This window comes from Vulpes vulpes, chromosome 7 (genome assembly GCF_048418805.1).
Source record: "Vulpes vulpes isolate BD-2025 chromosome 7, VulVul3, whole genome shotgun sequence".
In the NCBI taxonomy this organism is placed as follows: Eukaryota; Metazoa; Chordata; class Mammalia; order Carnivora; family Canidae; genus Vulpes; species Vulpes vulpes.
Genome location: NC_132786.1, coordinates 14755027 through 14770133, shown reverse-complemented (window position 1 = coordinate 14770133; position 15107 = coordinate 14755027). Strand labels below are relative to the sequence as shown.

The 15107-nt window shown below is 43.3% G+C and overlaps 1 protein-coding gene and 1 long non-coding RNA gene across 4 annotated transcripts; one reads left to right on the top strand and one right to left on the bottom strand.

Annotated features, from left to right (window-relative positions):
- Positions 1-782: 782 nt before the first annotated feature.
- LOC140599524 (uncharacterized) lies at positions 783-15005 on the bottom strand. The gene is made up of 5 exons (XM_072762677.1): positions 14996-15005; positions 13675-13955; positions 3073-3266; positions 1520-1715; positions 783-1280 (listed from the first exon to the last, which is right to left on the bottom strand). Exons 1-4 carry the CDS (start codon positions 15003-15005, stop codon positions 1550-1552), a joined length of 651 nt encoding a protein of 216 aa, XP_072618778.1. The 3' UTR covers positions 783-1280; positions 1520-1549.
- On the top strand, positions 4355-11374 carry LOC140599631 (uncharacterized). 3 transcript variants are annotated; one of them, XR_012002493.1, is made up of 3 exons: positions 4355-4940; positions 8947-9124; positions 9944-11374. It is a non-coding gene; the product is annotated as an uncharacterized lncRNA (long non-coding RNA). The 3 variants fall into 3 exon arrangements; XR_012002492.1 differs by lacking the exon at positions 4355-4940 and adding an exon at positions 7444-7587 and having other exon boundaries at positions 8241-9124; XR_012002491.1 differs by lacking the exon at positions 4355-4940 and having other exon boundaries at positions 7653-9124.
- Positions 15006-15107: the final 102 nt, after the last annotated feature.

The following is a 15107-nucleotide window of genomic DNA, read 5'->3' as shown; positions in this document are numbered from 1 at the left end:
TTTCTGACATTGAATTGTAATCCAGAGTTTGTAACTCTGTGGGAGAGAGGGCTGTTTCTGATTCTTTCTTTTGAGGTGAGTTGTTCCTTCTAGTCATTTTGCTCAGTGTGGAGTGCACAAAAACAAATTATACTGGAAAAAGGAGCAGAAGAGAAAAAAAAAGAAAAAAGAAAAAAGAATAAAAAAAGGGGGTGGGGAAACAACAGAAACAAACAGAAAAGAAAAAACAAGGGGGGAGTATCCTCTGATTCTATATAGTGTAAAACCCTCAACTTCCCCTAGAACTTTCCAGTGCTGCTTGGTCAATACTTGGCTTCCCCTGTCCTTCCAGCTGGTCTTCTGGGGTAGGAGCCTGCTGTGCTGATTCTCAGGTGTGTGCTGCTGGGGGAGCTGCCCCGCCCCCTGCCAGGTGCCAGGCTCAGTGGGTGCTGTTTATCCAGTGAGGCCCCTGCTCAGTCCCAGGCACAGGGGACACGAGGAGGAACAGCCACACTGGTGGCGGCCAGCTATCCAGCCCTGGAGTCAGCTCCCGCAGTAACTACCACAGCTCCCAGGCCGCAGGGGTCTGGATGCTCTGGGGATGGGGGGCGCCGATCCGACCAGCTCAGGGCCGCCCAGTGGTAGGAGCGTCCTTGCTTTCCTGTGCCCTCCCAACCTCTGCCTGTCCTGGGGGGAGCACCAGATCTTGGGCTGTGTCCCCTAGTGCCCTGGGCTCTGGGGCCTGTGACACTGTGAATGGACCTAAAGTACCACGATGTATAATTTAAAAGCATCAGAGTAAATTTTCTGCCGTTAACTTATCTTTTATTACAAATAAAATTCATAAGCCAGTATAGAGGTTAAAGAAAAACAAAATATGGAAACAGTGCAATGACGGGGAGGGAAGCCTCTGTTGGGCTGCAGCTATCACGAGCCCTGCGGTAGGAGCTGAGGTGGCTCCTGAGGTGGTTCAGGGGGTTGCTCAGGGGTCAAAGCCAGTTGCTCCAGAGGCAGGTGGCGGCCCTGGCACTTTGGGGACCCTGACTGCAGGCGCCAGGGCCTACTCCTCCACCGGGTGGCTGAGGGTGCAGGTGGCTCCTCATCGGGGTGGGGAATCATAGGTGCCAAAACCATGTACATTGACTTGGACTCAGCAGCTGGCATCTCAGCTTGGGCCAAGCCCTCACCTCCAGCAGCCAGGACTGGCTCGGTCACCTCAGGCCCTGAAGGTGCCGCAGGCCCCACAGTCGGAGCTGGGGTGGGCTCCTGAGGTGGGTTAGGGTGTTGCTCCGGGGCCGAAGCTGTAGACCCAAGAAGACAAATTATCATCACCAGGACGGACTTTCCACATCCCTCCCAAATCAAGGACACTCTTACCACCGCTCAGCGTGTGTGAGTGCAGAAGCCCTGGGAGGTCTCCCCAGACTGCAGCCCGTGGGGATGGGGTGTGAGCCTACCCAGTGCTCCTGGCCCAGCAGCATGGAGGCTTGATCTGTGTGGCCCACCCAGTCCCCAACTCGGCCACCCCAGTCCTCCTCACCTCCACCCTCAAACTCCGCTTGATGCAGGTTTATGAAACGCCAAAGGTAACGCTCCGCACGACAGTCGAGCACTGAGCCTGGCACTGGTACTGCCCTGTGAATTTCAGCAGCTTTGTCAGGGCAGGAAATTCTGGGGCATCGTGGAAGTCCTCCTCATAGTAGTCCAGCCAGATGGTCAGGAAGGAGGTCATGGCGCTGGGGAGGGACAGGTGGGCAGAGGCGTCAGAAGACAGGGCTCCTCACACAGAGGTGTCCCGGGGAAGCCCTGCAGGAACCAGGGCCCTCGGCCTCCCGTGCGGGCCTGTCGGAGGCCAGTGCTGCTCCTTGTCCACCTGCCACCTGGCGGTCCTACCTGCCACTGGCTTGCTCACTGAGGAGGGGCTGGCACGAAGCCTCTGTGCGTGGGAGCCCATGACCAGCGGTGTGACCATCACTGTCTTTCCCGGGGAACCTTCCCTCCTGTGGGTCTGCCCAGCCTCACTCACGAGGGGCCCCCAGGGGGTGTCCTTCCACTGACTCTAATCTCCCATGGGCGGGGGCCGTCTGGTCCCTGAGCCCTCACTGGCTCTCCTGAGCACCTGCCGTGCACCCGGGTCCAGGTGCCACCAGATTGGTGAGTGCGATGCTCCCCACACCCTCTGCTCTGGGTCCCAGGTGTGGGGCAGACAGAGGGTTGGGGGAATGGGCATGGAGGAGGTCCCTTTGGCGTCCCAGTGCTCTCCCACAAAGCCCGCACCCCACCCACGGCTCTCCTTTGCTGTTTTCCTGAAGGGGCCTCAGACCTTTACCCTGTCACAGGAATTGCAGATGTGTGGGGTGAGGGTCCAGCAGCCCCTCTGACCCACAGCCCCCTCGTGGCCCGCCCTCCTGGAGACGGAAGGCTCCCCTGCATGAGCCAGAGCTCACTCACATTTCTCACTGGTCCCGGATTCCTTCCTTCTTGCAGGAAGCTACGATGCATCGATATCTAGAGGAGGGCGGGGGGCATCACATGAATCATCCTGGGGACCCGACCTCTCCTCATAGCTGCTGTCACCCTCTGACCTCCGACTAGTCCGGAGCCCTGGGGGGCTGTCCGCTCTGTGCGTGGGGCCACGGGCAGCTCCTGGAGAAGTACCTGCACCTGCTGGCACTTTCTGAATGATTGAGGAATGAAAGGGCTCCAGCCAGGCCCTGGCCGATATCCAAGTGGGCCTGGGTGCCCAGGTGTCCCCGGGGACCCCTACTCCAAATGCCCCAGGATACAGACCCCAGATGGACTCCCTTTCAATGGCAAAACAGGCCAGCTCAAGACCCTGGTGACGGTGGGGAGGCGGCACAGGCTTCGTCATGGGGAGAGAACGATGACTGCTGAGCACAAGCACAGCCCCTCTAGCCGACCTGCCACAGGCCGGGCCCCGGGGGCTGCCCTACAGGACCCGACTAGGCCCTGTGTGACTCTACTCCAGTCGGAGGAGCAGCCCGAGGGGCCGGGAAGTTCAACCACATTCCCCAAGACTCCCAACCAGTAGTTAGCCCATCCCCCTGGGCTGTGGAGGGTCAGGGAGCTCACTTTGCAAACAGCAGGTCCAGCACCTCTTCAGGGGTGCCATACTCCTCGACCACATTGAGAAATTCAAATAGGGACAGATTGTCCAAGCGCAGCAAGGCAGGCACCAGTTCTTCTACCTCCTGCTCCAGCAGCTCCCTCCGGCTGGGGGTGGTCGGGCAGATCCGATTCCTTCTCAGGGCTGAGGCCCTTTCAGCCTGAGGTGGGACAGAGGGGACATGCAGCCTGCACTGTAGCCTCCAGACCACCTGGGAGTTGGACCGCAGACCAAAGCCCGAGCTCAGTGGCTGGGGGGGGGGGGGGGCAGGGAGGGCAGGAGTGCCCACAGCAGGAACTCGGGGCTTGACACCTGCAGCTCAGTCACTTAGCATCTGACTCTGGGTTGTGGCTCAGGTCATGGTCTCAGCATCCTGAGATCCCGCCCCTGGCAGGCTCTGCCCTTGGGGCAGAGTGTGCTTGAGGAGCCTGTGTCTCTGTCTTCTGCTCCCTGCTCTCTGCCTGTCTCTTAAACAAACTATCCAATAAAGAAATAATCTTAGAGGATAAATTTTCAAAAAAATTTGGATCAATACAAGGACCTAGTGGGAAAGGTTAGTGTCCCAGGTCCCTTGTCAGCTGAGTTTTGGCAGCACCTCCCTGCATTAACGTCTTCACCCCTTGTCAAACCCCACATCTTAAAACTTCTCTGTCATATTTTTAAAAATATTTTATTATTTATTTATTCATGAGAGGTACACACAGAGAGAGGCAAAGACACAGGGAGAGGGAGAAGCAGGCTCCACACAGGGAGCCCGACGTGGGACTCGATCCTGGGACTCAGGGATCACGACCTGAGCCAAAGGCAGTGGCTCAACCGCTCAGCCACCCAGGCATCCCATCTGCCATATTTTTTAAAATAAAATTATTAGAGAAGGGATGAGCTTGGATATGGGGCAGACAAAGCTGTACAAAATAAAAGAGAACTTTTGAAAATACACCAAGGTAAGTTCTCACATCCAACTAAATGTTTTGATATTTTACATGTCTCCTCCCACTACATCTTTATAAAAGCAAGCAACATTGATAATCCTTCATCTCAATTGTAAATTGACTCCCTGTCAAAGCATTTTCAAAAAATACAAGAACTTTCATAGTGGTGACATAGAATATCAAATGTCAAGTTGAATTTGAACACTATGTGCCTCGTAAGTGGAACTTCACAACAATATTCTAGGCTTGATTATTTATTAAGAGAACTTAGAATCCCATATAAGGCTAATGTTCTGGTCATTGCCCTACAAGTAATCACTACACTAATGTCCCTTTTTGCTCCAAAGTACATTTCAATGTGTGTGTGTGTGTGTGTGTGTGCATGCATATGTGTGTATGTATGTAATACATAATTTTAAAAATCCAGTCAACCCTTAATTTACTGTTCATGATGATGTTAAGTTAAAATGAAAGGAATGTGGTCTGTTCTTGACTTTTTCAATGCGTTGCTATTTCATAGTTCCTAACACATTAATTGTACTCAAATGAGCTTCCCACATTACTTAAGAGGGCAAATATTTGGATCCAGATCACCTTAAAAATTTGCAAAATTTATAAAGGATATATAAAGCTTGTTAAAATAATTTGTAAATTATTATATTTCATAAAAATACAAATTCTAAAATAATAAAATAGGCTTGAAACTAGAAAATAGTAAAGAAACTTTTGTCTGCCTTGATACTTAGAGAACATCAAGCCTGATATTGCTAGGACTAATAAACAGCTGGATCACCCAGCTGACTATTCTCTTTGAAAGGTTATCCTGACTTTGGAATGGCATGAGTCAGACTCTAAAGGAGAAGAAGTGGTTCTGAGGACATTCAGATATGAGCACCAAGAAGGTAATGAGTCTGGAAATCCTCTGATACACAGAAAAGTAAGAAGAACTGGGGAAAATTTTAAATGAAAAAATTGTGTGTATCCAACCTGAAACTATTTAAAAAAACTATCATGTAAAGAAAGTTTATAAAGAGCCTCATTAAGTTTATGAAACAAAAATAGAAATGATGGCAGGGATTTTATGAGAAAGCACATTCTAATCAATCTAAGAAATAACATTCTAACAGCAATATTTTATTTTTGGAGTTAGTAGTTTATTATCCTCCAAATCAGATGAAGTTAGTGGAGATGGCTTTCAGTGAATTTGTGCTCTTGGTGAGATGCTGGACTCAGAGAAGTATTGAGGTTCCTTCCATTTCTAGGGTTTCTTTTTTAAGTACTGATACCACAAAAAGTGTTAATGAGTTTCCATAGTTCTCTCTAACTTTCAAATAAAGAACATATCAGGCTACATGATACCTACTTACCATTAATATCTTATATGTGTATCTTATTTTTTTTATTAAGGTTACAGACCAGAATATGTCATCTATCTCTATGTATGGAGATATAAAGATACAATCACATACTATATCCATCTACAGACCAGAATATGTCATCTATCTCTATCTATAGATAGATATGGTATGCAGCTATATCTATATCTACATCACTATATCTATATCTCCATACATAGAGATCGATGACATATTCTTTTTTTTTTTTTTTTAGATGGCATATTCTGGTCTATATCTTTACTGCCAGAAAAGCAGGATTAATTTTTTCTGATAAATTTTTTGACTTTAGCAGATAATAAAGAATGACCTTAAAAAACATTAAATATCTCAAAAAAAAACATTAAATATCTCAAAAAACATAATAGAGAAAAATAAAAATGGCTCATTATTCCACTTCCCAGAGATAACCACTATTAATATGTTGGTTCATATTCTTTTCCCTCTTTCTGTTGATACAGACTAGTCAAAATATATTAGTGTCTTTTCACACACATGGAATAATACTATTAATACTAAAACTTTATGTTTTTCAAAGTATTTCTTGCCTCTACTTCCACATAGATTGATCTTCTTCTTTTGGGTGACTCTGTTGTATTCTATTCAATGAACCTAAGTTTATTTAACCGATATCCCAGTTGAATAAGGGGCTTGTTTTGAGACCTTAACTATTATAAATGATGCTACATAATATTTATAACAATATTATCTTCATTACAAAGACTAATAAACATCTCTCAAGTACTTATGAGGTGCCAAACACTTTCTTACACACTTTATAGACATCATTTCATTTAATTCTCAAAGGACAGTGAAATCTAGACATGCTATATAACTTGCCTAAGCTCACATATCTAGAAAGTAATGCCATTAGAAACGACAAATACCCACCATTTGCTTCGACACAGATGGACCTGGAGGGTATTATGCTGAGTGAAATAAGTCAGTCAGTGAAGGACAAACATTATATGGTGTCATTATTTGGGGAATATAAAAAAATAGTGAAAGGGAATAAAGGGGAAAGGAGAGAAAATGAGTGGGAAATATCAGAGAGGGAGACAGAACATGAGAGACACCTAACTCTGGAAAGGAACAAGGGAAAGTGGAAGGGGAGGTGGATGGGGGGATGGGGTGATGGGCACTGAGGGGGGCACTTGATGGGAGGAGCACTGGGTGTCATACTATATGTTGGCATATCAAACTCCAATAAAAAAAAAATATATATATATATATATTTAAAAAAAGAAAGTAATGAAGTGGTAACTGCAACTCAGGTCTGTCTGATTCTAGAGCTCAACACTCACTCAGCAAATACTTCTGTGCATACATTTTTGTATGACTTGTGTTAGTACACACATGGTACATTTATAAACATAGTATCGCTGAGTCAAAGGTTATGCAATATTTGAACTTCAACATGTATTTTCAAATTAATTTCCAAAAAGTTTTACCAATTAGCACTCATTAGTGCAGAAAATCAGAGCACTACTTTCTCCATACTCTTGCCAGCATTGTGTAGTATTTATCTCCCCCCCCATATGATAGGCAAAATAATTAGTGTTATTAGTGTTGTTTCAATTTTCATTTCTTTAATAATTTACTGTTTTAGTAATAAAATGTATATATTTAAATATCATTCTTGTCATCAGCTGTTGCATTATACCTCATATGCCTATCATCTCTGTTTTGGAGAAGTGGCATAGAATTCTCAAGAAATTTTTTTTTGTGCGTTTGTTTATGTGTGTGTGTGTGTGTGTGCAGTACATTATTCATTCTCTGTATCACCACATATATCCAAATTCATTGTTTTTCTTTTTTTTTTCTGTTCTTTGGAATTTGTTTCTGGGTTAAGCACAGTCAGTTGCCATGCTGCCAGCAAGTTCCCATTATTCAATTCAACAATCGGTTAAGGTTTCTTTTTTTAAAAAAAGAAATTTATTTATTTATTCATGAGATACACACACACAGAGAGAGAGAGAGAGAGAGGCAGAGACACAGGCAGATGGAGAAGCAGGCTCCCTCAGGGAGCCTGACCCGGAACTTGATCCCGGGACTCGATCCCGGGACCCCAGGATCACTCCCTGGTCCAAAGGCAGCCGCCCAACCGCTGAGCCACCCAGGGATCCCTCAGTTAAGGTTTCAGGACTTGGGCAAGGTAACTGACTAGAGAGTAGGAACACACCATTTAAAGTTGCTTTTTTTCTCATAAAAATAATGGCAGTTATGGAAAGAGAGAAGAAAAACTTTTTGAAAACTAACGTGATATGAATTAATACATGTATACACACATGCATATGTACATGTTCTTTTAAAAGAGCGAAGAGGGATCCCTGGGTGGCGCAGCGGTTTGGCGCCTGCCTTTGGCCCAGGGCGCGATCCTGGAGACCCGAGATCGAATCCCACGTCGGGCTCCCAGTGCATGGAGCCTGCTTCTCCCTCTGCCTATGTCTCTGCCTCTCTCTCTCTCTCTCTCTCTGTGACTATCACAAATAAATTAAAAAAATAAATAAATAAAAGAGCGAAGAGTTCAAGGGAAAAATAGCATTAAAAGAAGAGCTGTTCAAAAATTTTCTTAAATTTTAACAGTCCTTCAGAAAATAAAAAGTGATTAAAGAATTTGAGGTCAAGAATTCTTAGAAATTAAGAAATCAACTCACCATTTACATTTCTTTTTTAAAAATAGATTTTCTTGAACGAATCTTTATTCACTTGCTGTGTGCCCTTTTTTTTATAATAAATTTATTTTTTATCGGTGTTCAATTTACCAACATACAGACCATTTATATTTCTTTTAGAGTCCCTCTATAGGAGCACCTGAGTGGCTCATGGATGACCATCTGCTTTTGACTCGGGTCATGGTCCTGTGATCCCAGGGCCTGGGATCGAGTTCTGGATGGGCCTCCCCATAGGGAGCCTGCTTCTCCCTCTGCCTGTGTCTCTGCCTCTCTCTCTGTGTCTCATGAATAAATAAACGGAGTCTTTAAAAAAATAAAAAAATAAATTCCCTCTATACACTCCAGCAAGTGTATAACGCATTGCAGAAAAATGCACCGGCGTCCACCAAATGCTACCAAGTCTAGGAAGCAGTCAGGGTTAACATTTATTCCAAGTGGAAAAACGTGGCACTCAGCTACATCTAATGGCATGAAGATCAACTAAGGCACACAAAAGTACTTGTTTTTTGTAATATATTCAAAGGTACAGCCATTTGCTTTGCTTAGCATTCTCAAGACGATAGTTTTGTCAATGGTGATACGAGTAAGTATGATTATGTTATGGAGTTATCATCAATAAAAACAAAAGTGTCATAAATGCTGTCCTTAAACTTGGAACCAATTAGCAGCACCTATAATCATTCTCCTTAATTATTCTCATTTTCTTAGAGGAGAAGAGAGGAGAACTTAATGTGTATCAGGTTAAGTGTTTCCTCCCTAAAGTTAAATACTTTTTTCTATAATAATCTCTAATGAATGCATGTTTGATATTTTATACTTCTTTTCTTTTGCATGAGCAGACCTACTGACGTTTTCCACCTTGTTCAAGCAAAAATGAAAAAGAATGCTAAGTAATTACAATGTGGAACAAGCCTTTTTCTTTTTCTGAGTGTTACTTGGAAGAATGCATCTTACTACAAAGCCAGTATTTTTTCTTCAATTAATATAAATAGGAAATGGGACAGATTAAGGAATTGGGTATGTGGTTTATCTCTGGTCCGTAATTTGTTTAAAAAGCAACTCCTATTTCTTTTCTAACCTGTTCATTTCTCTCCTCTATGTAGCTTAAAAAAGAAAAAAAGACCACCTACATCCACACAATATCATGTCCCCAAAAGCCAAACTTTAAAAAAAAAAAAAGGAAGCATCAGTATTTATGTAACTTTTCTGCTCTAACAGGCAAATGTAACACAAAAGGCAACAAAATCTACATTATGATTTTATGATTATTAATTTGAATATGAATGGAAATGCCCAATTCCAAAGCTGGTTTAAACTGCAAAATTAATATACTGTGCTGTGAGTCATTTTTTCCCCTAATTATATGGTGAAATCATTAAAAAATAATGATTAAGTTCACTCAAAATGACATTGTAAAGCTTGTAGAAATATAAAAGCAGAATCTTTACATATATGTGCATGTGTATATATATATATATATATAAATTTCACTTTTTTATCATAGTTCATACTGCAAAGATTTTAAGGAGATTGACTTTTATCTTAGAATTCCTATTGATGAGGATAACTACCTAAACATAAACAAACAAACTGACCAATCTGTCAATGGAATACTACATATTAATTTCATTATTGGTTATGTACATTGTATTATGAACATGTTTTTACAATTGCAGAAATGTCTGCTTTACAATGAACATTGTTTATTTGAAAAAAGAGAGATTAGACGATCTATAGCTAGAAAAAAACTGAGAAAAAATTTGTTTATTTTATTTTATATATATCTGACTTTTATTTATTTATTTATTTATTTATTTATTTATTTATTTATTTCAGAGAGAGAGAGAGAGCGAGAGAGTATGAGCGATGGGAGTTGGTGAACAGAGGGAGAGGGAGAGAGAATCCCATGTGGAATCCTTGCTGAGCACAGAGCCTGTTCCGCAGCTCAATCCCAGGACCCAGAGATCATGAGCAGAAATCAAGACCTGGAAGCTTAAAAGACTGAGCCACCCAGGTGATCCTTAAGTTGATTTTATTTATTTATTAATAGAGAATTGCTTAGAGCCAGAGTATCTCTCTTTGCATTAGCTGTTTACAAAATCAAGCTGAGTTCAGTGTGTAAGTCAATCTTGCAAATCATCCATAGACTTACCAATAGTTCATGATAACCTAAAGAGTAAGAATATGTGTCTCAGGAAAAACAGACTCATGGGAGAATAGAAAAGGTAGAACAATGCGGTAAAGTTCCTTTTCATAGGAAGTATCACAGGAAACTAAACAGAATCACATGATAGTAGCAACTTGCTCTAGTCCCTTGCCCATTAACTGACATAATTGGCTCACTCACTGAGGAGCAGTCAGGGATGCTCAGCTTGAGGTGTTGAAGAAGGTACATTATCTCGTTTGTAACGGAGCATCTGGGGCCATTATGTAAAGCCATTCTGCTCATGTAAAAAGATGTTCCTAAGACTTTAGAGCCAGCTATATATGGAGGTCCAAGGCAGAATTAAAAGTTTAGTTTTCATGATAATCATTTCGTGAACTTCCATTCATATTGGTCATCTTTTAACCATACAGACTAGCAAAAAGGAAGGGAGGAAGATGAAACCAAATTTGGTCAAGTTTAACTGTGCAAGGTTCAGTGTGAACCGTTCCTCATAGAGTAGAATTAAGGAATTCCCTGATCAACAAAAACTTGTTTCCTTAGAGTTTTTCCATTTCCTCCCATTTTTTCTCAACTAATGTAAATTATTGCCATCTTCTTTTAGTCTTATCAGATGACTTTGGCTTATCATCAAGGCCTTTTGTAGCCTTTTTTCCTACTTGCAAATTATCTACTTCATGCAGATTTCATTTTTCAAGTTTGGGACAGTAGTTCATGAAACAATTTCAAATTCTATTCCCATGTGTATTACATGTTGAGCTGTAGATGTTCACATGTAATGGAATGTTTAATTTTCATAAGTGTTGGACATATGGAATTGTATCTTCATGTCCATGCTGATTCAGTTCAACAAGCATCTATTGACTTCTCTATGCCAGACTCTAATTGGGATACTTGGCCTATACCAGTGAACAAGAGAGAAAAAAATTCTTACTATAGTGCTTCTTACATCTTATAATATACATTCTCTAGTTCTGCTCCGCCCACGAAAAGTTTTCCATTTCCTTCCATGTTATTCATTCTTATAAGTACTACTAGAAAGTTTCCAATGAAAACTTGTGCTAATGTCCAATAAAAAGAATAAAAAAAGCAAACAGGTAGTACTTAAATTGTGTTCATGTGTTATGCACTGCTATAAACTTGTTACATATATTAAGTCATTTAATCTGCATAACAAGTATACGGGGTGGAGACTGTTTATGATCATCATCCATACTACTGAATATATCAGTAGTCATTTCTCCTGAGTAAATACCTAGAAAGCAATTGCTGGATGGTATGGGAAGTATATTTTTAACTTCATAAGAGATTGCAAGTTTTCCTCTAAATCACATTCCTACCATCAATGCCTGACAGACCCCGTTGCTCTCCATCTGTGCACTGCTAGATATTGTCATCCATTCTGATTTGGTCCTAAAGATGATATGTAGTAATATCTCATTATAGCCTTTTTTGAAGGATAAAAATATTTTATTTAAGAGTTTTCTATACATTTATACCTCGTAAATATTTAGACATAGGAGATAGTAACTACTCTTCTCTATCTGACAAATGTGTGGAGGGGAGCCGTTTCAATAGTCCCTGCCCATAAGCAGTTGTAAAGACGGCATACTTCTTATGAACCAACTCTGATTCACAAAAAGAGTATTTGTCTCTTTTCTCCACCCTACCAATTATGCTAGCTTGATATGTTCCAGAAGCAGAAGCCAGAAGTGAAGGAACAGAGTTAGGGGACTGAGGTTTAGAGGGATGAAAAACACTCCCTAGAACCTGTGATTTTATTTTATTTGAATATGTTACATAAATTCCACCGGAAGACTTAAAATTCTATTTTGAGATCTGCCCTACGACCCAGCAATTGCACTGCTGGGGATTTACCCCAAAGATACAGATGCAATGAAACACCGGGACACCTGCACCCCGATGTTTCCAGCAGCAATGTCCACAATAGCCAAACTGTGGAAGGGGCCTCGGTGTCCATCGAAAGATGATGGATAAAGAAGCTGTGGTCTATGTATACAATGGAATATTCCTCAGCCATTAGAAATGACAAATACCCATTTGCTTCGAGGTGGATGGACCTGGAGGGAATGATGCTGAGTGAAGTAAGTCAATCAGAGACGGACAAACATTATATGGTCTCATTCATTTGGGGAATATAAATAATAGTGAAAGGGAATAGAGGGGAAGGGAGAAGAAACAGGTAGGAAATATCAGAAAGGGAGATAGAACATGGAAGACTCATAACTCTGGGAAACAAACTAGCGGTGGTGGAAGGGGAGGTGGGCGGGGGGGTGGGGGTGACTGGGTGGTGGGCACTGAGGGGGGCACTTGATGGGATGAGCACTGGGTGTTATTCTGTATGTTGGCAAATTGAACACCAATAAAAAATAAATTTATTATTAAAAAGAATAAAATTCTGTTTTGATTTGTTTGTCCAAAAAATACGTATTTTAATACCAGTGATAACTTAAAAATAAATATAATTCTTCCTTACTATATAGACAGTAAGAATACACAGACCAGATAACCTGTTCTTCAAGCTACAAGGACCTTCAAATCATTATCTTGTCTAACACCATGCTAGTAAGAACATGTTATCAACTATGATGTTTAGAAAGGTTACCTAGGGAGAATAAAACCAGTTATTTTAACCTATATATTTTGTGGTTCAGGCGCTGATCAATGCACTTTGAAAATAACAATACTCAAGTGATAAGAGTTTATGCTTAATTCTTAAATCTTTCACAAGGTACAAGCTCAAAACCATTATACTCAATATTACAAATATGAAAGCCAGTGTCTTTTAAATTATGTAAGTTAATTTCTTAGAACTTATCCAGATGAAATTATGCAAATTATAACTTATCCTATAAATAATCCATGTTATACTCACATCTTTTTAAATCTACAATTCGTATGTCTTACAAAAATTCTCGCCATTGTCTGCTAAACTTGTAGAAATTTAGAAGATGGAAAGAATTTTAATTTTGTGGCCACAATCATAGAGTCCATGAGGGTTCAGGTAATATCAGGGGCCTTAGCACGTTCCTTAGGGCCCTACCTCGGGACCTGGACAGCGGGGCGCGGAGCAGCGGTGGGGGTGAGCGGGGAACCCGGCCTGGCCAGTCCCGCTGCAGCCCAGGGGCGACCCGGGGCCTCCCCCGCCGCGCCCCCCCCCCCAGCATCCCGGGCCCCTGCCTGCCCCCCGCGACCCCGCCGGGCTCAGGTCCCGCCCTCCCCGCTGGGGGTCCCTCCCGGCCCCCCAGGCTCCTTGGCCCACGCCCCCCCCCTCCCAGCTCCAGGGCCCCTGCCCGCCCCCCCCCCCCGCCCCGCCCGGCCTCAGGTCCCGCCCCCCGCGGGCCGCCCTCAGCCCCCCATCGCGCAGTGGGGCGCTGCTTACCTCAGGCCGAGTGCGGGTCAGAGCCCTGCCCCAGCGTGGAGCCGCCCCTGTGGGTCCCGCTCCAGGCCGCGGCTTCCCCAACGCCCGCCCGCTCGGGTCACCCCCAGACTGATGCGCCTCTGCCCCCCGCGCCTCCTTCCGTTCAGGCCGTTGGAGCCCCGAGCGCGCGCCGCGGGGGCCTGGCCTGGGCGGGGCGCCCGGCGGGGGAGCCCGGGGCGCGCGCTGCTGCTTGGCCACTTTGGGCTTTAACCTTCGCTCCTCGCTGTGGGCTGTCGGGTTTTCTAATTACAGGAAACTAGAGGACTTGAGCGGGCTGAAGCCACTGCTGTCACTGCCACATTCTTTTTTAGGTATGACAGGGCCTTGGATCTATAGACCAGCTTCTTGTTCACCAGGAGCACCCCCGGAATGTGCATTTTCGTGTCGTATCCACAAATGCCTGTTTTTATTTTTTTTTTATTTTTATTTTTATTTTTTTTTTAAATTATTTTTTTAAATTTATTTTATTTTATTTATTTATGATAGTCATCAGAGAGAGAGAGAGAGAGAGAGGCAGAGACACAGGCAGAGGGAGAAGCAGGCTCCATGCACCGGGAGCCCGACGTGGGATTCGATCCCGGGTCTCCAGGACCGCGCCCTGGGTCAAAGGCAGGCGCTAAACCGCTGCGCCACCCAGGGATCCCCAAATGCCTGTTTTTAAATACTTCATGCACATGTTTTTAGCAGAGAGTCAAGTTTTAGTTCTATGATTATGCTTATTTCTGTCTGTAGGGTTGCTTTTGTAATGAATTAGCACTTACATACACCTCTACTAGGCAATCATGGAGTTGGCACCCCACATGAAAGGTAATTTTCGGTCATTTTAAAAAATGTAACAAATAGAATTATATTTGCATTTTAGGCCTCGTTTAATGATGTCACTTCTAGAATGCTTATCAAATCAGTTCATCATGTTTTTTTATTTTATTTACTTATTCATGATAGACACAGAGAGAGAGGCAGAGACACAGGCAGAGGGAGAAGCAGGCTCCCTGCAGGCAGCCGGTGGCGGGACTGGACCCAGGTCTCCAGGATCAGGCCCTGGGCTGAAGGTGGCCTAAACCGCTGAGCCACGGGAGCTGCCCAGTTCCTCAGGTCTTGCGTTTGTGGTGCTCCGTCCTTGAATAGGACGTTTCAGGCCACTCTGCCACAAACATTTAATGTCCTTCTAATTCTGAAAATTCTGTTCTAAAAATATTTGCAACAATTTGAAGAACTTTGAATTTGTGAAATTGTGAAATAAAGTTGAAACAGTAGAAAAGTTTATTCGGAGGGGATTGACCTCTGCACATGTGTTTGAGTTAAAATAATGATGTAAAAGTAAACTTTGTGTATTTCTTCCTGTATTTTAAACAGTATTTTCAGATTCTCAGTGTAGAATTAAGCATTGCTGA